A 24,971-nucleotide genomic window follows, 5' to 3' on the forward strand; every position below is an offset into this window, starting at 1 on the left:
GCATCCCTTTGAACTATTATCATCCTACTTGGATGACTCCTTGTAGACTCCAGCCTGTAACAAAGGAATAAGGTCCGGTTTGTTTCTTCTCTTTAAAGACACTATAAAACATCGGGCTATATCTGTTGGTTTGTGAGTAAATGTGTGGTAATATACATGTATTCTTCTTTGTTGCGAAGCATGGACAAGTCTGCAGACATGGCTATTGAAGTATTTTACAGTCTTTTTTCGACTATGGTGAGCACTCACGCAATGACTCTTACCGCATTGATGACACTTTGTATTTTGTTTGTTTGTCATTAAACATGTTTAGTGTGTATTTCCTATTTCAGAACAAGTAGTTTTCGTTGTTTTCTTAGACATTGATTATGGCTCTTATTATTATTATTGTTATCATTTTGTGCATGAATAAAACTGATGGAGTTAGTTTCTGGTGGTGACATTGAAGTACAGGTGCTAAAGTGAAAGATGGAGTGCTACCTGGAATAAACAGCGAAGTAAACGTGTACAGCCGGGTTGAAGCGTCTGCGTCCTATCTCTGTCTCCCTCGGCCGTCAAAGTACGCGGACTCAGCTCCCATGTCTTTTGGTGACGTCATCATGTCTGTTTCGAGTCACGATGACCTTAGTCACGTGGTGGGTGGCAAGGGCTACGCGCTGTCTCCAAGAGGATCTTCAGTTACAATTGTTTGTCATGTGTGTTGCAAACTTAAAGGCAATTCATTTGTGTTTCTCTATCTTTTGTTTTGTTTCGCTTCCTCGTTTTTTCGTGCAAATCCGAACAAAAATCCACGAATAGTGAAAGTTCTAATCTTTGTACACCCAAGCAGTAGTAAATTATCTTGTCTGGTCTATATCCGAATGAAAACAAGCGATAGAACCTGCAAGTGAGCAAGCAGGCAAGGAAGCAAGCAAGAAAGCAAGCAAACAATCAAGCAAGTAAACCAGCAAGCAACACAATTATTGCATTCTGACGTTAAACAAAAAAATTGTTCGGTAAAAATGACGTAGCCTCTCCTTTCTGTTTTTGTCCTTTTATCTCACTTTTGAACAACCACACACATTAATTCATAAATCGGCAACAATGTCTGCAATTCTATTCTGGTATGGTATCGACACGACATGCGCAGTAATACAATCTCTGTTCAGTTGTGCACTATGACCCTTGGGATTTACAAAGAAACAAAATATAAATCCAAAACAGATAGGCTGTTAACTTTAAAATCAAGAATGATTATAGAAATAGAAAGATTAAATCAGTGGAACGTTTAATTCAGAATTAACCAAAGAAAATGTATACTTTTTACCACTGTAGGAGATATTCATATTTCAAAACGTTTGGTTCCAACTTTCTGTTTCACTCGAAATGTATCAGTGCTTATCTTTTTGGCATGTTTTCTTTCATAATTTATTGACGTCCGTATGGACCCTTTTTATGGCGGAGTCACACCAAGACAACGCACGGCCAGCGCACTGAAAATGAATCAAAAATGGAAAATAATGATCATTGCGTCGTTGTGTGACCGGCGGTTTTGTAGAAGCACATTTTTGTGCATGCTCAAAAAATCCCAACGCACACAGCGAATGACAACGAATGCGTAGCGTTGGTCTAGCGCGCTCGACGAACGAGTAACGCATATTGACGCACACCCAGCGAACGACAACGCACAGGCCAAAATCGCAATTTTTCGCGATATTTTCAGTGCGCTGGCCGTGCGTCGTCTTGGTGTGACTCCGCCAATAACGGAACCTGCCTTCAGTACGAATTGGACCTTCAAGGACTGAGTGGATTCGAACATGAACTAACCTTGAAGCTGGCCGAAGACTCCGAACTATGCTTCACCAGCGTCTTCAACCTAGCAGAACAGATGGTCTTGAATTGCTGCCGGTCTGGGAAGGCAGCAACTTCGTACACATCACCGTCAGGTAATCTACGATATTTTTTATACTTTTCATTCGTAAGTTTGCATTTGAACATACGTGTGCAAATCATGCACGCACAGACATGCACGCATACACCGACGGACTGACTGACCGACAGAAAAAGAGGCAGACAGGAAGGCAGACAGGCAGCCATTCAGACAGCCAGCCAACCAGCCGGACAGATGTGTAATGTCTTGGGGTTGTTCTATGGACAAACCAACGGACACAAAGGGTGAGGTGCAACAGTCGTTTATTCGGTGACCACATGGCAAGCTTACTGTCCGGAAGTATGTCCGTGCGCATGACTGATGCAAACATAGAACCCCGATAGCACATAGGTACCGTACATGCAAACGGAGACAACAGCATGCTAGCCATTTTAAGATGGACAGACGTACAGACATACACACCTCTACTGACACTCCTTTTTGTATCAAGTTTTCAGATGAGTAAAACGTGACTTCGCGAGAGAATTACAACAATAGCAATTATTACATTTTTCTGCGTGTTGTGAACGGATACACCAACTCCCACACTCGCTCACAAATGAAACGCCTATTATTGTGTGTGTGTGTGTGTGTGTGTGTGTGTGTGTGTGTGTGTGTGTGTGTGTGTGTGTGTGTGTGTGTGTGTGTGTGTGTGTTTTATTGAAACCCGGGAAAAGGTTCATTATTTAATTTAAAAAGATAGTCTAAAAATATCTTCAAATGTTCAGTTTTGTAATATTATTTTTCTCAATGTTTTTTTCTCTCGCGAAAGTCACTAGTTTTTGTTGTTGTAATAATTGTTGTTTTTTTACAAATCGACCTCACTACAGCAGGAAGTCAGTGTGTCAATTTATAAATGTGCATGATGCTTTTTGCAATTTTGACCAATTTGACACAGATCTCTAAAGTCATTGTTTTGATTGACCGCTAACTCAGTTTCGATAATCAATTACTGTCTCGATTAATCTTTGTCAAATTTCATATTTTAACCAACAATGAAAATAAGTAGAGATTACATGCCGAGTCTCAGTGATTATTAGAAATAATGGTCGAAGTTAGCGGATCATGAAAAATACGAGCTTTAGCGAGCTTTTTCATGACCGCGAACTGACCATTATTTTTAATAATCACTGAGACGAGGTGTGTAACCTTTTTATTCCTCCTTTCTTCAGTTATTCAAAGAAAAGAAGAGTTTTTTTTTGCGAAAGTTTGATCGAATCCGGTATCCTATTCACTCAACCAGTCAACCTGCGCAGGCGATCGATTAATGCGCGGTTGTATAGTTCCGTGCAAATCATTCCATTCTGTTAACACTTCTTGTCAGTTTTCCTATTTTGGACTAAAATCAAGTACACAGATATGCTGTTATTCTGCTGTGGCGGCAAAGGCAGATATTGTGTGTTCTGTATTATGTTTTGGTATCGCTTAGGATAATGTTCTTTCGTCAAATGGGACTAGCAGACGAACTTTTGCACCCGTGTTCCAACGTTTAAAACTGTATGAAGTTCAGTTTTCGGGGAAAAATAGGGTATGAAACCGCTTTATGTTGTTTAAATTGATGAGATGTGTGCATTTGGTTGCGTGTGATCTGTTTATTAAATGAAATATTGTTGAAAACTGACCGTCGGATTGCAGTCTGTTGTCGAAGAAACTGAGTGAAAAGAAATTTGAAAGGGGAACTACTCTTGTCGCTAGACAAAGTATGAGAGTTACTTGCCTTGGGAATTTGCTTGTGATGAACGTGGTTGTGCACACCAGATCTAGATTCAGAAAACAACCAAACTCATGGATTTTATATGGAGATTCATGTGTTCAAGCCTGTAGTTGTTAATTTAAATGCGGTATGTTTGTATTGTTTGCTCCAGAGATGTATACTTCGTACATTAGAGCGTTCGGAACTTTTCAGTCGCAAAAGTAGTACCGACGCAGAACAGCTTCTCAACCCATTGCGCTATCGAGGATTCAGGCTGTTGCTGGGTCGTTATTTGTTTGGTTGCTGGGTGTTTATCGAAAAATAACTAGCTCTACAAGTTTACAGAGGTAAAGAAGCAGAGGGGGGAATAATGCATTATATCGAAGCATTGTTGCGTATCCGTTTTGTCTACAGATACAAGCTCAACAACCAGACACTATAGTCTTCTAGACCATCAGGGAAATGGTGAGTTTAAGAAATTTTGGTATCTGGGCCCCATGACTTGTTCCCGGAGACAGCTTCAACCTGACGCTTCACGTGCAGAGTGACAGGCTGCAGCTTGTGCTGAACGAGGCGCACGTGTACACCATTCATCTGCTCGGTGTGAACAACAACACTGACGGGATCGACCTCAACGAAGTAAACTTCATAGAGCTCAAACACAGTACAAGAAAGTTGGGAAATTATATTTACCCAGACTAACAGACACGGACAGACAGGCAAATAGACAGACAGACAGATAGGCAGAGACAGGAAGGTGACAGACAGGCACGCAGACACACGTACAGACCGTGCGACAGACCCACGATCAGCCACCCAGACTGAGTATCCATTACCACCTCTTTCAAACTGAATCATATCAAAAGTCCGATTTAAGTAAATATCTGGTTTATTATGTCTTGCGAGGATATATGCATTATCACGAAGTACGATTACACTTGGTATCTATATATATATATACGACGACTTGTGTCTGTGTGTGTCTGTGTGTCTGTGTGTCTGTTCGCCATGCACGGCCAAAGTTCTCGATGGATCTGCTTCAAATTTGGTGGGCATATTCAGCTAGACCCCGGACACAACCTGGTCGATGAGAATTTTCAACACGTGCTCTCAGCGCGCAGCGCTGAACCGATTTTGGTTTTTCTGTTAATTTCACCATTCCCAGTAACTCTTCCTTATCTTCTCCAGTGTTTTCAGCCGCGTTTATCTCCCTTCCTTCGTGTGGCGTCAATCCATATTCCCGTTACTACGTTACTATTTTTAGAAGGTCACTGCACGTTACTATTTTTAGAAGGTCTCCAGTGTTTTGCGCGTTTATCTCCTTTCCTTCGTGCGCCGGCGAAGCCGGCGTTTGCCGGGTCCCAGGCGCAGCCTGGTATTCGGCTCTACTTCTTCCCGGCGAAGCCGGTACCCGGCGAAGCGGGTAATCATCTAGTCTATATATATATACGACTTGTGTCTGTGTGTGTGTCTGTGTGTCTGTTCGCCATGCACGGCCAAAGTTCTCGATGGATCTGCTTCAAATTTGGTGGGCATATTCAGCTAGACCCCGGACACAACCTGGTCGATGAGAATTATCAACACGTGCTTTCAGCGCGCAGCGCTGAACCGATTTTGGTTTTTCTGTTCATTTCACCATTCCCAGTAACTCTTCCTATCTTCTCCAGTGTTTTGCGTTTATCTCCCTTCCTTCGTGTGGCGTCAATCCATATTCCCGTTACTACGTTACTATTTTTAGAAGGTCACTGCACGTTACTATTTTTAGAAGGTCTCCAGTGTTTTGCGCGTTTATCTCCTTTCCTTCGTGCGCCGGCGTACATCCGGCAAAGCCGGGTCCCAGGCGCAGCCTGGTATTCGGCTCTACTTCTTCCCGGCGAAGCGGGTAATCATCTAGTACATACATATAGGCGTCGAATAACATGGTAGCGTTCGTTGTTGTTATTTAAGATATTCTTTGTGTTTCTTCCTCTTAAATAAAATTGCGTTTTCATGCAAGACTAAGTGTACACTTCTTCCTTTTCAATGTCCTGTTTGTGGACTCTGCTTCGCCATAAAGTTCGCGATTGCTGTCACAATCTCTATCACTCAGGAGAACATGTTAAGTTGATAACACTATGTCATATTTATCATTCATGTATCTTTACAGTGTACATTGTTTATGGATATTTGTGACCCTCCACCACGAAACGAGTCGCATGTCACCTCGCGCGGTTCTGCGCTAGGCTCAATATAAGTCCGGGGAGTGTCAGGTAACAGTGTGAGGGTCACCTTAGTCACAGGTTTATAACTCAAACAGTTTTTGCTCTTTTCTAAAACGGTTTTCACCACTGGATAGAGCATAAAAAACTCTTTAGGAAACTGTAAACATATGAAAATCATGCAAAGGTGACATGCGACTCACTTCGTGGTGGAGGGTCACATTTAGTTGATCTTAGTAGTGTACTTATGTTTGATTATGCTTTATCATCGTATGTTTTTGTTATTAATGCTATGTGGTGCCAAAAGAAACATTTCCATGTTTATATAAAATGAAAATGGACATTAAAGTTTTCTCATCTTATTTTTATCTTATCTTATTCACAAATAAGAAATGTTGTGTCTCAAACCTTGCAAGGATTCAAACGCAGTGTCTCTGATAGTAATCACACTCTGTAAAGTTTAGCACGAAGCTCCCTAAGGGCAGCATCCTCGCTGTCTTGCTGACCATGTAGCAGTAATACACCGAAGTGTCTGAAACACATAACAATGATGATGTTAGATGATTAGGACAATGACAATTAATGACACACTGACAATGACACATCTGTATTTTTCGAGGGTTACAAGAGTAAGCATAAATATGCTTTTTTTTGCATCTGCCATCGCTCTAAAGAAAGACTACTCTACTTTACCACAACTACTAAAAAACATAATTAATGGTAGAACATATAAGTATATGTATCATGAATTCAACAAGCAAGCCAATTTGTGCTATGCAGACACAACTCCATGTTGTCAAGTTCATTTGAGCTCTGTCTGGAGGAAAGGCTAAATATACATACCCGTGTGACTGCTTTGCGTTGGTCACAACAACGCTGATGTCGGAACAGTGCGAAAATAGGAAAGTAATCACTCTGGACTTTGTCGAGAGCTCTCATTCTAAATGTCTATTCTGTTGCTTCAACAATAAAGACCAGCTGCTGATACTTAAACATTTGTCTTTTCGCCCTTCACAGAAAATCGCACGAGAATATGGCATATATTTTCTTCCATGCAGAGAGTCTACCAAAGAAATGTGACTTGGCTCATTTGCATAGGAGTTTGACAATTATTATCCACGTCATGCCCGATTTACTCATTTGCATTGGAGTTTGACAATTATTATCCACGTCATGCCCGATTTGCTCATTTGCATAGGAGTTTGACAGTTATTATCCACGTCATGCCCGATTTGCTCAATTGCATATGAGTTTGACAATTATTATCCACGTCATGCCCGATTTGCTCATTTGCATAGGAGTTTGACAGTTATTATCCACGTCATGCCCGATTTGCTCAATTGCATATGAGTTTGACAATTATTATCCACGTCATGCCCGATTTGCTCATTTGCATATGAGTTTGACAGTTATTATCCACGTCATGCCCGATTTGCTCATTTGCATATGAGTTTGACAATTATTATCCACGTCATGCCCGATTTGCTCATTTGCATATGAGTTTGACAATTATTATCCACATCATGCCCGATTTGCTCATTTGCATATGAGTTTGACAATTATAATCCACGTCATGCCCATAGCCTCCCTGATGAGACCTTCCCAGGTCCAAACCCGGGTAGCAGTCGACTTAAAAAAAGAGAGACCTTTTTAGGTTCAGCACTGTTTAAATGCTGCACACCACGCTAACATTCTCTTATAAGGAGGGCTTGTGGTCGGATATGCCAATCTATTCAAACACGGTTGCAATCGGTACCGAAAAGGGTCTGATGTTCTCAGTTGGCATTATGAAGAGTTTTTCATAGATCGTTGTCCTACATTTCGCCAAACAATGTTTAAAGTAAAAGCCACAACAACAAAGACAATAACTGAAAGCCGTCTACTCTTAAAGGGGCAGCGCAGGAGTCGTAGCATTGCTGAAGCAATGATTTGTTAATTTGTCACTGATTACGATGTCAAAAGCTTTACACAGCTATCTCACAAATGCCTTAGGTGTTGAAAGCCAAACGAAAAATTTAAAGCGAGTTGTCAGTTCGTTTGTGTTGCCAGCCAAACGAAACATTTGAGCTGGTTGTCAGTTTGCATCTTCCGCCAAATTGTAATTAACATTTCCCGTGATTACGTTCTGGTGCTCAAGGCTGTGTGCGGTATGCCAAAATGGACCCACATACCATCTTTAACATTTTTCTTACGCAATCAAACACAATGTCTTGACGTAAAGTACCCAACATAGACAAACTTCTCCCTCGAGACTGATAGACTTCCATGTAGGCTATTGAAGTAGTTACTTCACGTGCGGGACCTGATGTGAGCCTTATCGAGGGCCACGCTTTTCTGCCCGGAGACAGACCAAAATTAATTCGTAATTGTTATGCAGTATTTCACTCTTTGCATAACAGTAAAAGAAACTTGGTATTTTTCCAATGGATAGCTGCCTGAGGCATGACTGAAAGCTACGGGCACCAGGACGGGACAGGTTCAGTAACATTAAAGAATGTATTGATTGAACGGCATTGGATTTCCATTATATGAGTCATGTAACGTCACAGGCCGACTAAAACTCATATTTAGGCAGCTGGACGAGACTGCAAAAGAGTGCATATTTGTGTGCGATCTATCGTGAAAACTAAAAGGAATTCTGACTAAAATGGATCAATACATAAATAAACAATACATTTGACACGTATCTCTACAGTCATTGTTCACGTACGCACGCACAACCATACCCCGCGAAACTGAGCGATACAAAACTCAAGTAAACAAAACAAACAAAAAATAAAACGCAATCAGTATCTACAAAAAGTTACGCAGTTCAACCAAAACAAGACAGAATCCACATGAAAGGAAATCGCCAACAAAGGAAGCAATTTTGAATTCAAAGACACCTCGTTTTCTCTCGTGGCAGTATATCTTGGGTTGTAAACAAATTAACTGAACCATAGCCAGACCCAATACAAAAGGAAAATCGCGATAGAAAAAAACAACACGCTGCTGTATACTGTCAGGTGAACTAGGAAACACCAAGAAGAAAACATAACTCAACAAGTCGCGTAAGGCGAAATTACTACATCAAGCTGTAGAACTCACAGAATGAAACTGAACGCACTGCATTTTTTCACAATGACCGTAGTCCGCCGCTTGTGCAAAACGGAGTGAAACTGACGAGCCTGTTCAGCGCGGTAGTCGTGTCGCTGTGCTGCATAGCACGCTTTTCTGTACCTCTCTTCGTTTGAACTTTCTGAGCGTGTTTTTAATCCAAACATATCATATCTATATGTTTTTGGAATCAGGAGCCGACAAGGAATAAGATGAAATTGTTTTTAAATCGATTTCGGAAATTTAATTTTGATCATAATTTTTATATTTTTAGTTTTCAGAGCTTGTTTTTAATCCAAATATAACATATTTATATGTTTTTGGAATCAGGAAATGATGTAGAATAAAATGAACGTAAATTTGAATCGTTTTATATAAAAAAATTACAATTTTCAGATTTTTAATGACCAAAGTCATTAATTAATTTGTAAGCCACCAAGCTGAAATGCAATACCGAAGTCCGGCTTTTGTCGAAGATTGCTTTACACACATTTCAATCAATTTGATTGAAAAATGAGGGTGTGACAGTGCTGCCTCAACTTTTACAAAAAGCCGGATATGACGTCATCAAAAGTATTTATCGAAAAAATGAAAAAAGCATCCGGGGATATCATTCCCAGGAACTCTCATGTCAAATTTCATAAAGATCGGTCCAGTAGTTTGGTCTGAATCGCTCTACACACACACACGCACAGACAGACACACACGCATACACCACGACCCTCGTCTCGATTCCGCCTCTATGTTAGAATAGTTAGTTCAAACTTGACTAAATGTAAAAAGACAAAAGAAAACGCAGTCAATAACTACACAAAGCAAAGCAGCTGAAGTCAACCAAAACCAGATCGACCCACCGCAAAAGAAAATAGTGCCCGCAACAAGAACATTTCTTAACAGGCTTAACTGCATATGCCTAAAACACACAAAAGCACCACAACACACTTTGCTCTCTCTCTCTCTCTCGTGGCTGTACGAATAACAATTTTTGAAAAACACACCGTTCATCTATAAACAAATAAAAGCAGCTCAGCATAAAGCCAGGTCGACACACCGCTAAAGGGAATTGTGCAAACAGCCCGATAGTCTCAGCTATGATTATTTAAAACACCGCGACAAACCTCGCTTTCTCTCGTAGTAATTGAAGCCAAGACATTCTCGGTTGGTAGAGCAGATTGTCATGCATTCTCTTTCAGAAACGTCGCTTGTTATGTCGAGAATTGGAGCGAGAAGGTAAGACCCGTGGTATCTCTGAAACCTGTCCATGAGATCCTCTTGGCTGCAGTCTAAACAACAGAGAGGGAAACGAGTTTTGGGAAATCTGTTAAATCTGTTAAATGTCCCCCTAGAGAGACAACTACAAAGAGGACCGCAAAACCAACTACGACAACGATGAAAATAAAAGATTCTACTGAAAACCTATGCAACTTTAATAGTGTGTGTGTGACGGTGTGTGTGTGTGTGTGTTTGTGTGTATATATGTGTGTGTGTGTGTGTGTGTGTGTGTGTGCGTGATCGCATGCGTGCGTGTGTGTGTGTGTGTGTGTGTTTGTTGGAGGGGGGTATGTGTGTGTGTGCGTGTGCGTGTGTGTGTATGTGTGTGTGTGTGCGTGTGTGTGTGCGTGTGTGTGTTTAAGTATGCGCGCTGAGAGCTGAGAGAGTCGGGAAGGGAAATAAACCTACAAAAGCCACCAATAATCGCATAAGGCAAACGCAATGGAGATCACTCTCATTGTAAACCTCGCCTCGGTGAAACTGCGGAATCCCATTTGTGTCCAAACAAATGTGTCTGGTTCGAACAAGTGTGACGTTGTCACTGCAGGACTGTTCATAAAACGACCAACATCTTCACTTAGTCAGGTAGTCACTAATCCAAAAGAGAAAAATATATTTTACTCATAAGTGTGGCTTGTCCAGAAATCCATTGCAAAAAAACTGTTCAGAAATGTGGAGCTCTTGACGGGAAATCTCTTTCAATTTTTCTTTCGTAGGAATTCGTAGTTTTATAGATGACATGATACTGGAGGCATAAGTCGGCCTTTTGAGTAATCTTTTCAGAATGATTCAAAATCAATTTCCGAGAAGAAAAAAAAACCTACGAATAACCAGACATCTACAAATCATTACGAAAAAATCCAGTTCTATTCTACTCACAGAGGAGTTTCATTGTTGTCATTCAACCATTCTGTATTGCCGTAGAATTACACAAAATCGTGTTGTTTTTGACAAATAACGGTTGCCTTAAGTTTTAAATAACACTCTCAACAAATGAGAGAGAGAGAGGATTGTGTGTGTAACTATAGTTTTCAGAATTTGAACTGTCGTATTAAAAGAAAATGCAATCTATTTCTGCTTTCGCCGGCGTTCAGCGATACCAAAAGTTATAATTATAGGGTAAGCATCTAAATCAACCAACCAAACAGCGATGTTTTCGAAGCTAGGGCGTTGAAACGTGGCTAGGATAGAGCCTCGTTCGATGCTCACACATTGAATAAGTTCGATTGATGAGGGATACAGACAAACAGACAGACAGACAGACAGACAGACATAAGAGACAGACAGACAGTCAGACAGACAGAGGCAGAGAGACAGAGAGAGACGACAGAGAGAGAGAGAAGACAGACATACACAGAGAGATGATGAGGGATACAGACAAACAGGCAGACAGATAGACAGAGCTAGAGCCACAGAGAAGAGAGAGACAAATAGGTAAAGAGACAAAAACAACTGAATTATATAGCCATCCTGTCAGCCATACAGCCAACCAAACGTACTTTCCAAACAGCCCTTCCCACTGTCAGAGTGGAAGTAGCCGGGAGTACAGACACATTGCCCACGGAAACACTGGGCATATCTGTCTGCAATACAGTCGTCATCAACGCTGCAAGGTGTCCGGTCCTCTATACCATTGTGAGACAGAAAGATGTATTTGATGAAACAGTCTATGTTTGAAACAAAAGAATGTAATTGATTGAACAGTCTATGTTTGAAACAAAAGAATGTGATTGATTGAACAGTCTATGTTTGAAACTTAAGGTTGCCGATGTAATTGATTAAATAGTCGATGTTTGAAACGAAAGGATGTAATTTAAACAGTCTATGTTTGAAACGAAAGGATGAAGTAGATTAAACAGTCTATGTTTGAAACGAAAGGATGTAAATGATGAAACAGACTTTGTTTGAAACGACAGGATGTAATTGATTAAATAGTCTATGTTTGAAACGAAAGGATGTAATTGATTAAATAGTCTATGTTTGAAACGAAAGGATGAAGTAGATTAAACAGTCTATGTTTGAAACGAAAGGATGTAAATGATGAAACAGACTTTGTTTGAAACGACAGGATGTAATTGATTAAATAGTCTATGTTTGAAACGAAAGGATGTAATTGATTAAATAGTCTATGTTTGAAACGAAAGGATGAAGTAGATTAAACAGTCTATGTTTGAAACGAAAGGATGTAAATGATGAAACAGACTTTGTTTGAAACGACAGGATGTAATTGATTAAATAGTCTATGTTTGAAACGAAAGGATGTAATTGATTAACCAGTCTACGTTTGAAACGAAAGGATGAAGTAGATTAAACAGTCTATGTTTGAAACGAAAGGATGTAAATGATGAAACAGACTTTGTTTGAAACGACAGGATGTAATTGATTAAATAGTCTATGTTTGAAACGAAAGGATGTAAATGATGAAACAGACTTTGTTTGAAACGACAGGATGTAATTGATTAAATAGTCTATGTTTGAAACGAAAGGATGTAATTGATTAACCAGTCTACGTTTGAAACGAGCGTATTTGTTGTTTCATGGTGTAAAGGTTATGCCTCCAACACAAACATATCCATAAACAAACACACAACAAGTCGCGTGAGGCGAAATTACAACATTTAGTCAATCTGTCGAACTCACAGAATGAAATATAACCCACTGCATTTAAAAACAGTGGAGGGGGAATCAAAGGACCTCAACCACTCCTGGGCGACCCTGGAAAGGCTTGCAAGAGACAGACAAAAGTGGAGGTCCTTTGTCGCTGCCCTACACGCCACCAGGCGTGAAAGGCAGTAAGTAAGTAAGTAAGCATTTAAAAAAAAAAAGACAAAACAGCTGCTTCGTCAATCCCCGCGGCACAAGGAAATCGCTCACATTTCCCGTGTAACACGAAGTAAAACTGACAAGTCAGAATAGCGCAATAGCGTATTGCGGAAAGCAGGACAGAGCGCTTTTCTGTATTCTTTTTAACTTTCTAAGCGTGTTTTGAATACAACATATTATCGATATGTTTTTGGAATCAGGAAACGATTCAGAATGACATGACATCATTTTTGGATCGATTTCTCAAATGATAATCGTAGTACTAATTAAACTATTTTCGTTAATTGTGATAACATTTTAAGAGTAAACATGACATATGTAAATACGTCCTCCACCACGAAATGAGTCGCATGTCACCTCGCGGGGTTCTGCGCTAGGCTTAATATAAGTCCGGGGAGTGTTTGGTAACAGTGGGAGGGTCACCTTGGTCACAGGCTTATAACTCAAACAGTTTTTGCTCTTTTTTAAAACGGTTTTCACCACTGGATAGAGCATAACAAAACACGACCCTTGTCTCGATTCCCCGTCGATGTTAAAACATTTAGTCATAACTTGACTAAATGTAAAAAGATCATAATACACCGATGCATTGATCCACGAACAAACCCACATATTATTATTATTATTATGGTGAGCTTATATAACGCGAACCACAATTAACCGTGCTCTTCGCGCTTCACATATTAATTTCTGCCGTGTGAAATGGAATTTTTTTACAGACAGACAGACAAACAAAATTTTTTTACACACAATATATAACGCATTCACATCGACCAGCAAACCTCAAGCCTGTTAGGCGAGCATTCACCTTTCGCGGCCTTTATTCCAAGTCACACGGGTATTTGATGGACATTTTTATCTATGCCTATACAATTTTGCCAGGAAAGACCCTTTTGTCAATCGTGGGGTCTTTAACGTGCACACCCCAATATAGTGTACACGAAGGGACCTCGGTTTTTCGTCTCATCCGAAAGACTAGCATTTGAACCCACCATCATAGACACAGACAAACACACTCACCTACAAATACTCACACAAACAGACAAGCAAACACACACACACACATACTTTCACACACAACATACACCACAGACACAGACACAGACACACAACATACACCACACAGAGTAACACACACACATACACACACACATACACACACACGCACACACACACACACACACACACACACACACACACACACACACACATGTACACACACACACACACACACACACACACACACACACACAGACACACCACGCCCCATCTTCACCCCTACACCAAACATCCGCACATAACTTACAACCATACACCACACCACCCTCAAAGAAACAAAACCCATGAGCTCAACCCACGCATGCTAGCAGGCTTTGTTACTTACCATGATAAGTCTTTGGAAGAGTCTGTGACTTTGTTAATTCGTTGAAATAGATCAAAATCTGTAAGGTAATACATTACAATCGTTTTTGCATGAGACTTCAATATATTCTGCATACGAGATTTAAGTTATTCAATCTCGATATTCACACACAATTATCATCAACAATGCGACCGTCACATGCACCCAGCTTCCTTCCCCAGAGTATGTAGGAAAGAAAGACAGACAGACAGAAAACCAAAGCAAGAAGAATGTTGCATGCGACCGCTAATATCTGACTATTCTTCGTCACAAACTCATTTATGACTGTTTCTTTTCTTTCGACATCTTTGTCCTCATCATCATTGCATCATCATCATCATCATCATCATCATCATCATCATCATCATCATCATCATCATCATCATCATCATCATCATCATCATCATCATCATCATCATCATCATCATCATCATCATCATCATCATCGTCGCCATCGACGTCGTCAACGTCGTTGTGGTCGTCATCATCATCATCTTCATCCTCCTCCTCATCCTCCTCCTCATCATCGTCATTATCATCATCGTCATCGTCATCATCATCATCGTCGCCATCGACGTCGTCATCGTCGTTGTGGTCGTCATCATCATCATCTTCATCATCATATTCATCCTCCTCATCGTCGTCATCATCATCATCATCATCATCATCATCATCATCATCATCATCATCATCATCATCATCATCATCATCATCATCATCATCATCATCATCATCATCATCTTGATTTTAATCATCAAAGCGCACAGCGAACACTTACCACTAGATACAGGCAACACAAGGCGCAGAGGAGAACGAACCATACCTTTAGAGGAGGGTAACACTGTCTACGCATGGCGACAGAACATTATAGTGTTGCCATCATAAAAGGCTTGCTCAGACAGATCGCAGCTTTTGGCGTTAAAAATCGTACATTTTTGATGACATACATGACACATTTTGTTTATTGACTTGGTGACGTGTGACACCTGTTCGACGCAAAGACTGTTGCAACGTGTGACGGGTATTCCTTGTGAGGACAGCACCTGCATGACGTAAATCTTGTCTGCATGTATATAAGGCCAGACTTGTTAATGGAAGCATAGTTTGTTGTGCAGCCCAAAGTAAATGTCTTTTTGTTTGTTCATGTCACAGTATCTTTACAGGATAAAATATGTTTAAACTATAAGGGTGCAAACAATCGCCGTGTTCGGTTTTAACTTTTAAAGTCTGTACGATTTTGAATCTGTTGCACGATATCGACGGCATGACATTTGAGTATTTAGTAAAAGCATACTTGATTTTGAATTGAGATAGGAACATATGCAATTTACAGAATGCGTTTTAAGCACGGCAAAACATCGATAGAGATATACTTGATTTTGAATTGATATAGGAACATATGCAATTTACAGAATGCGTTTTAAGCATGGCAAAACATCGATACAGACATACTTGATTGTGAATCAATTTAAAGGAATTTAACGGTATGAGTTTTCAGTATCGCAAGATATCAGTACAAACATTCTTGCACATTGTAACTCTGAAAGCGTATGCTGCCTATTAAGACCGGGTAACCAACAACGAGGTCCTAGCTAGAACGTGCTTTCATGCCCAGCATGTACACACTGCTTCGGCAACGCCGACTCTGTTGGCTTGCCAGGGTCACGACGCAGAATGGAAGACGGCAAGGATCTACTGTACGGTGAGCTGGCATCAAACAAGAGAGCACAGGGACGCCCCCAACTCCGCTACAGAGATTGTCTGCAAAAGAGACATGAAGGCTCTCGACATGGACATCAACGGCTGGGAAGACCTTGCTCAAGATCGAGCCCGCTGGAGGCAGGAACTAAAGAGAAGCCTAGCCAAGGGGGAAGAGAAGCTCAAACTAGCCTCAGAAGCACAAAGGCTCAAAACCAAAGAAAAAAACAGTAAAGTAACAACATCAGATACTGTTTACAAGTGTGGTCGCTGCGGCAGAATACTCGTACACTGTTTAAAAAAAGAAAAAAGAAACGATCTGTCATCCAACGCTTTGACAAACAATCAAAAGAAATCAACGTTATACACGAAAGGCAGTAATATTTTTTAAAATATTTTTTTGATAATCAAAAAAAGTACACATCAAAATGTTTTAAATCATGCGGTTTTAGCTCAGTTTTTAATGTAAATTGAATGTTCCTATTTACACTACTTGGTGGAATACGTAAAACACACAACAGTTTAAGGAGAAAGATATGTGTTTTACTTGTGACGCAAAACAGGGGAAATTGTGTAATGTCGCAACATTTGAGCAGTGTAATAGCCTAAGTGAGGACTGTTACACCAGAAAGCAAGCGCTTAATGCGTCCGGTTGCACCCAATCATCGCAGAAAACAGCTGCCTTGATCCGCGGCAAAACAGCCTTTTTTTCCAAACACAAAATTACCACGAGCAGAGCGAACGAATTTATTCAAGAAACCCCATAGGGGTACATAAAGTAAGATTCAAGAACAAGAAAGAAATCGGAAATTTAATTTTGCTCATAATTTTTATATTTTTAATTTTCAGAGCTTGTTTTTAATCCGAATATATAACATATTTATTTGTTTTTGAAATCAAAAAATGATGAAAAATACGATAAACGTAATTTTGGATCGTTTTATAAAAAAATAATTTTTATTACAATTTTCAGATTTTTAATGACCAAAGTCATTAATTAAATTTTAAGCCTTCAAGCTGAAATGCAATACCAAAGTCCGGCCTTCGTCGAAGATTGCTTTGCCAAAATTTCAATCAATTTGATTGAAAAATGAGGGTGTGATAGTGCCGCCTCAACTTTTACAAAATGCCGGATATGACGTCATCAAAGACATTTATCGAAAAAATGAAAAAAAAGGTCTGGGGATATCATACCCAGGAACTCTCATGAAAAATTTCATAAAGATCGGTCCAGTAGTTTACTCTGAATCGCTCTACACACACACACACACACACACATAACACACAACACACACACACACACACACACACACACACACACACACACACACACACACACACACACACACACACACACACACACACCCCACGACCCTCGTCTCGATTCCCCCCTCTATGTTAAAACATTTAGTCAAAACTTGACTAAATGTAAAAAGGATTTCATAACTCAAAAATGGAAATTCCCGCGTTATGATGACTATATTCATTTGTACATATCATTGCGAAAGTTGCAGCAGTGTGGCTGTATGGTGAAGTAAACTCGTACGTATACAGTGAATGATAATACACCAGGAGTTTTGTTTTGGAGACATCAAATAAAACCACCAATAGTGTCACCATTCCGCGCAAACTGCTTGAGACGGGCTGTGTAATGGTATCTGACAACGTCGATATCTGGTTTCACCGTCACGTGTGTAGCAGGTTGCACTTGGCTAGGCGGCAATAAAAACGTCAAGTTCTTTTCATAACTGTGGTTGCCTGAAAGTTTCTGTCAGAAAATCAATTATTACTTTATAGCGTATAAAAGTATGCCTTTTTGATCTTTTAAAGGACAACAAAGTATTGGTTTTTCTTTGAGTATTTTCTTGTCGCTAGGTTCTCTCTCAAGAGCCTCCAGGTCATTAAGTTCAGGCTGATTCGCAACCAGAAATGAGATTAACGTACGTGAGCCTCGCGCTTTTTGTGATGTGGATGACGGTGTCCTGGCCAATGTCGTTGTCAGCTAGAAAAAAGTCAACAAAAGGTTCCCCACTCTCCATCAGACGCAGGGAGCCGTCTTGCACGTGCATTGTTAGTTGGAAACTTTGGTCCAGATCCAACGGGTGTTCTTTTTCACGGAAAGCGTTCTGCCAGTTACCATTTGTCTTCCTGTCGAACATCAACTCTGCAAAGTTCCTGCATAATAAAAATATGAACACAACCATTTATAAATGTAGCACAGCATTAAGAGAGCTATATGACCAAAAAATGGACATAAACGTTTGTAAATACAACTTACTGCAAGCTCATATTGCTAAAGTTGAACCTTCTACCTGTTAGAGCGATACGTCTTAATTGTGAATAGTGTTTAAAGAGTAGACCAGGAACTCTTCTCTTCTTCTTCTTCTTCGTCTTCTTCTTCGTTCATGGACTGAAACTCCCACGTTCACTCATGTTTTTGCACGAGTGGGCTTTTACGTGTATGACCGTTTTTACCCCGCCATTCAGGTAGCCATACTCAGATTCCAGGGGAAGCATACTGGGTATTTTCGTGTTTCTGTAACCCACCGAACTCTGACATGGATTACAGGATCTTTTCCGTGCGCACTTGGTCTTGTGCTTGCGTGTACACACGAAGGGGGATAAGGCACTAGCAGGTCTGTACATATAAGTTGACCTGGGAGATCGGAAGAATCTCCACCCTTAACCCACCCTGCGCGGCCGGGATTCGAACTCACGACCTGGCGCTTGAGAGGCCAGCGTCTTACCAATAGGCCATTGCGCCCATATGAATAATTTTAAAGAGTAGGCCGGGAACAAAACAGAGAATCAGATTGATGCTGATTCGGTCTCGCATGACTCCCTGGGTTCTGTCATAAGAAATAACAATAAACAACAACAACAACAACAACAACAACAACCAACAACAACAACAACAACCAACAACAACAACAACAACAACAACAACAACAACAACAACAACAATAAACAACAGCAACAAAAACACGGCCGAGCGCTTCCTCGTTGTCTCGGTAGTTCTCGTGTGCTTATATTTCTTTTACCTGCACAGTGCAAAAAATACAAGTATGCGATATATAATGATCCCAGGGAAACTTGACATGTCTTCACTATGTAATCTTTTTTTCGTGAAATCATCCTTCCAAATTGTTAAAATAATGTTGAGAAAAAACTTCTATATCCCACACTTTCTAGTTTGTCATTATTAGTTCACTTCAGAAGATCGTGTTTTGCTGATCCCCGTTGATTCGATGGCCTGTATGGCATTAAATCCATGTATTGACAGTGCGTCAGAATATGAATGACATCACTCTTGACAAAGCCTCGATTGAAATATTTCATATTCTTGTGAACTCTCTCGACATGGGAAAAATGGGGTGGGTGGGGGTGGCGGGGGAAGGGGGACGGGTGGTGGTGGTGGTGGATAGTTAGCTCCCGAACCCCCTCCTTGAGGTGAACCGACGTTTAGCGGATTTACGTGAAAGACATGTGCAGGTCAATGTTGTTTTGATCGAAGTCAGCCTTAACATTGATTGTTAAGTGTGAAAAGTATGACTCTAAAACACAAATGGAAACGTAAAGAATTATTTATACTGTAAACCCCGACCTGATCTCCAAGTTGATGGTCTTGAAGCAGTCTGGATTGAGACTAAGTTGGGCCACGGAGGCATTTTGATTGGCTCATTCTATCGCCCACCCAGTGCAAGTATTCATTATTGGGATTTTTTTTTTATTCTTTCAATCAAGTCGTTGCCTGTTCACTTCAGACGCGTGGAAATATTATTAAAAGGTCGCGAGCAATATTCTGTTTGTAATAATATATTGATATTTGAGTCTGTCCAATCGTTTATTGTCAAATCTGATTTGATGGATGTGTTCACGCATTAATAGTGTATATGTGTGTGGGCAGGCGTATGTGTACCTCCACAGTGCCTCTCTCTGTGTTATCTTATTTGATTACATAAGCAGCGTATAAGTAATGATTATTATCGTTTGTCTCGTATTTTATATGTTAACGAATTACTGCCTTCCATAAAAAAATTGTTACATTCACAACATTGCATGTCTTAGACTTGATGCTCTCTTCCTATGCGCTTTCGTCCTTGTCTCTCCTTGTGGTTGTTAGTACTTTCTTCCCCCTCCCCCTCCCTTTTCTTTTTTCTCTTCTGTAGATTCTTTTGTTTCTATTTAGTTCCCCATCCCCATCCTTTCAATTTGTTCTTCTGGTTTATTGTTGTTATATCCACCATTACAAAAATGTGTGTAATTTAGTATTGTTCTGGTCACATGATATAAGCATTTGCTTGAGTGCGTGTCCTAGCTCCGTCGCGATATAACCTTCGTGGTTAAACACCAAATAAAGAAAGAAAGTGTCATAGCTGTGTGTTTTGAACTGTTCATGCGAAGAAATTCTGAATACAATTTTGTTTAAACCCCCCAAAAATGGAAACGCTCTTTCAGCGGAGATGTATCGCGTACATATCATATCACCCTAGTGAACCTAGTGTCGTACCTCAACAGTTAATTTGAATGATGTGTCAGCAAAACGCAATTGTGATTGATGTAGAATACGACACAACCATTCATCAATACGACACAGCTTTAGTATATCCACAATAGGTGCGTAACGGAATTATCACATACTTGTCAGCTAGGCATCTCCCATTGGCCACGGCTATTCATAGGGCTTCATTTCTGCGACTCTAGCTGCAGGCTATTTTTAGCACCCATCCTTTTCCCACAGCATAGATAACACAGCAGCTACATAGTAGCTCTCTCAGTGCTATGCACTAAGAAGGCCTATCTCCCAGTATTGCGCGGAAGCTACATAGTAGCTCTCTCAGTGCTATGCACTAAGAAGGCCTATCTCCCAGTATTGCGCGGAAGCAATTGGGTTTGTTTGTTTGTTTGTTTGCTTAACGCCCAGCCGACCACGAAGGGCCACATCAGGGCGGTGCTGCTTTGACATATAACGTGCGCCACACACAAGACAGAAGTCGCAGCACAGGCTTCATGTCTCACCCAGTCACATTATTCTGACACCGGACCAACCAGTCCTAGCACTAACCCCATACTGCCAGACGCCAGGCGGAGCAGCCACTAGATTTGATATATACACACGCGCGCGCACACACACACACACACACACACACATACACGCGCGCGCGCGCACACGTACACACATATACACCCCCCCACCCCGCACACACACACACACACACACACACCACCACGACCACCCTCGTCTCGACCCCCAGTCTATCTGAAAGCATTTAGTCAAAATATAACTGGATGTTAAAAAGAAGAAAAACATAAATAACGTCATTTGTTTCTGTTTTTGTTTGCGACACCCAACTGAGCTGTTGTTTGATTATCGACAAGGAACTTAGCGGGTTTTGTCAGAAATAAAAGATGTGCTCGAATTACAAAGCCTATGTGCCTGCTAGCTGAATGGGTCGACAATTGGTTTTACAAGTTCGGGTAAAACCAGAAAGCATGACTGGGTTGATGAAGTCGAAACAAAAAGTACGCTCGACATGCTCACCAGACCCTGTGTGGTCCATAGTTTAGCACGTGAATAAGGCAGCACAAAAGTGTCTGCTGTTTGGTGATCGGTCCTTCATGCATGTTCTTTCAGTTGTGTCAGTTCATTTATATTATCTTTTGGACGGCTACAATAGCATAGCCTAGTGGTAAAGACGGCCTTTCTTCAGGATCAGGATCGATACATTGCAGGAACCTTTTTAGGTTATCATCGCAACGCCTTCCTTATTCAGGGCCGGACCAAATGAGTTGTAAGGGGGGGGGGGGGGGGGGGGGGGCGGGGTTTCCTCCATTTTTGGGGGGCAAATCAGCGAATTTATTTAAAAAACAAAACAAAAACAACACTCAAAGCAAGGTACATGCTTTTTCCAGGGGTGGGGTTCCGGAACCCCTGGAACCCCTCCCTGGGTCCGGCCCTGTTATTGAATGTTTGTGGTTCGAATCCTTGCCGCTCTTTGAGAGTAAAAAGTAGAGATTTGTCTGGTCTCTCAGATCAACTTATGTGCAGCCTTGGTAGTGCATTAATCCCATCCCCATGCGTGTAAACACGCAAGCACGTGGACAAGTACCCACGGAAACGATCCTATAATCTATGTCCGGTAGGTTTAAGAAGTACGAAAATACCCAGCTTGCATCCCCCCAAAACGCAGCATGGGTGCCTAAATGACCGGGGTGGAGAGGGGGGGGGGAGAGGGGTGCGGTCATGCACTTAAACCCCTTTCGTGCAGACATGTTAAGTGTACGTAGAAGTTGCAGCCCATGAACGCAGAAGAAGCAAAATAGATATTTTCTTTTCTTTCATTTTTTATTTTTATTGTTTTGATTCTTTTTGTTTTATTGCACACATATACGTGAAAACAAAACAAAGACAAACATACACTAATCTCGCTCTAACAACGAGACAAAAGCGCCAAAACTTCATGTTAACATTAAAGCCTTTAAATATAATATAAGTTGAGCGCTTCTACAGGAAGCAGCACGGAGCAAGAACCTTCTGTTGTGCTACACCACCACTCTGGAACTCTCTTCCTTTCTCTGTCAGACACTGCACCTCTCTCAGCTCTTTCAAACAACAGTTGAAAACTTTCTTTTTCACACAATATTACACCAACCCGGCCTAATGTCTTTTCAATTCCATTTCTGCACGTACTCCTCTCCCACAAAGTTGGTATGATTGTTGAAAATGTTCGCTGGGTATGTGTGTATGTATAGTGTGTTATATATATGAATATTGTGTGAACAGTAGGCCTACATGTGGTGATTTTTGTCGGTATGGTTAAATGTTTTATGTAGGTTGTACATTTTTTGTTTGTTTGTTCGTTCATGGGCTGAAACTCCCACGGCTTTTACGTGTATGACCGTTTTTACCCCGCCATTTAGGCAGCCATACGCCGCTTTCGGAGGAAGCATGCTGGGTATTTTCGTGTTTCGATAACCCACCGAACTCTGACATGGATTACAGGATCTTTTTCGTGCGTACTTGGTCTTGTGCTTGCGTGTACACACGGGGGTGTTCGGACACCGAGGAGAGTCGCTGTTGACTCCGAGAAATAAATCTCTCGCCGAACGTGGGGACGAACTCACGCTGACAGCGGCCAACTGGATACAAATCCAGCGCGCTACCGACTGAGCTACATCCCCGCCCGGTTGTACATTTAATTGTTCTAGTCTGTATATGTTCTTTTGTAAAGAGCCTAGAGCCATATATTAGGCACTTACAAATGTCCAGTTATTATTATTATCATTATTATTATTATTATTATTATTATTATTATTATTATTATTATTATTATTATTATTATTATTATTATTATTATTATTATTATTATTATTATTATAATAATAAACCACAGTGTATTTAAAAAACCGATTGGTGATAATCGATCGTGGATTGCTCATGTGTCAGAACTATGCAAGACGTTTTCAAAACAGATCTATCGATTATCAAGAATTAAACACTTTTTGTGAATGCAGTATATTTTCTTTTTCACGGGCACATTCAAACAAATATTGATCCCCGAGTACGCAGTACTAGGGTCCAACAGACTTTAATTGTGTGTGTGTGTGTGTGTGTGTCTGTCTGTCTCGACTTTACGGCTTATTGCTGGGAAACTACTGGGCGCAGTTCTTTCAAAAGTTGATACACTAACTTGATAATTAATAGGTCCGATTGATCGTATTAAAACTTCATAATGTTACCTGGGACCTAAATGCCCCCCAAAACACAAAAGCCACTCTTAAAGACTAAAAAAAACCCAACCGTTTAGAGAGCTGCACAAGAGGAATTAGCAACAAAATGTTACATAATATATTGCAGAATTTACGGAACAAAAACTGCCAAGCCGCAGGCAATAAATTATTCAACGTTTATTTGTTTACGGTTGCGCTCTGTCAATTTGAGAATTGTATGCCGCGCGTACTTCATGACTGGCAACATATTATTAAGGAAATAGTGGACACTAATAATTCTGGGGATATTTGTTTATGTTGTTGTTTGTTTTCCAAACAAGGTCGGAAGAATGTCCAATATTTTCACAAATACTTCTGCAGTAAGTTCTATTTCAGATAGAATGACATCAAATGTAGGAGTGTTTGCAGAAATCTCTAAACACAAGCTATACTCCAAACCCAGGCCATTCGAGCTAATACAAATTAGACCAGGCAGTTTTTTGTTAGAATCTGACATCGTTAACACAAAGAACCAATGTGTGTGTGAGACAGAAAGGACGCGCCACAAGTACATACATACTATTATTAGAACTTCAGGCACAACTCATCACAGACAAAGTTCTAGGACCGTCGCAGCTTTAGTCCACGTGTGTTCTCCAGTAAACACTTCTGGTTAAAGTAAAAGACTGATATGAGCTGAACATACCTCAACAACAACAAAAACCAGCAAAAGCACAAAGGATTCACATTTGTTTCAACCTTTTCGCAATTTTATCTATAAGCCCGTCAACACATTTCAAAGCAGGTCAATAATCTACGTAACGCCGATATTTTATTTCGGCAAAATACTTGACCGTGACAAATGTGCCAGAGGTGACACGGACTCTGTTTAGGTGTGGTGGTCATCATTTGGTACAAGTCCATATACTTTTGGAAGTAAAAAACAACAACAACACACCAATCAATTTACACATAAGCACATAGTTTGCTTTCAACATTCATCTGAGCGGTACTTTGATTTTTGACACGTAAGAAAGAAGGTTTTGTCAGAAATACAGGATACTTGGGTTACAAAATTCATGTGTTTGTTAGCTTTGACAGGTCGACCTATTTCTGCAATTGATTTTTACAAGATCGCGTGTTGCAGGTAAAGCAAAAAGCATGACTGGG

The 24,971-nt window shown here is 40.5% G+C and overlaps 1 protein-coding gene across 1 annotated transcript; it reads right to left on the reverse strand.

The window, feature by feature from the left end:
* Positions 1-6,027: 6,027 nt before the first annotated feature.
* Positions 6,028-15,287, reverse strand: LOC138958636 (uncharacterized). Its single transcript, XM_070329853.1, has 5 exons — positions 15,172-15,287; positions 14,376-14,433; positions 11,668-11,793; positions 10,015-10,179; positions 6,028-6,332 (listed from the first exon to the last, which is right to left on the reverse strand). Exons 1-5 carry the CDS (start codon positions 15,244-15,246, stop codon positions 6,220-6,222), a joined length of 537 nt encoding a protein of 178 aa, XP_070185954.1. The 5' UTR covers positions 15,247-15,287; the 3' UTR covers positions 6,028-6,219.
* Between the last annotated feature and the right edge of the window lie 9,684 nt (positions 15,288-24,971).

Source organism: Littorina saxatilis, linkage group LG1, assembly GCF_037325665.1.
Source record: "Littorina saxatilis isolate snail1 linkage group LG1, US_GU_Lsax_2.0, whole genome shotgun sequence".
Lineage (NCBI taxonomy): Eukaryota > Metazoa > Mollusca > Gastropoda > Littorinimorpha > Littorinidae > Littorina > Littorina saxatilis.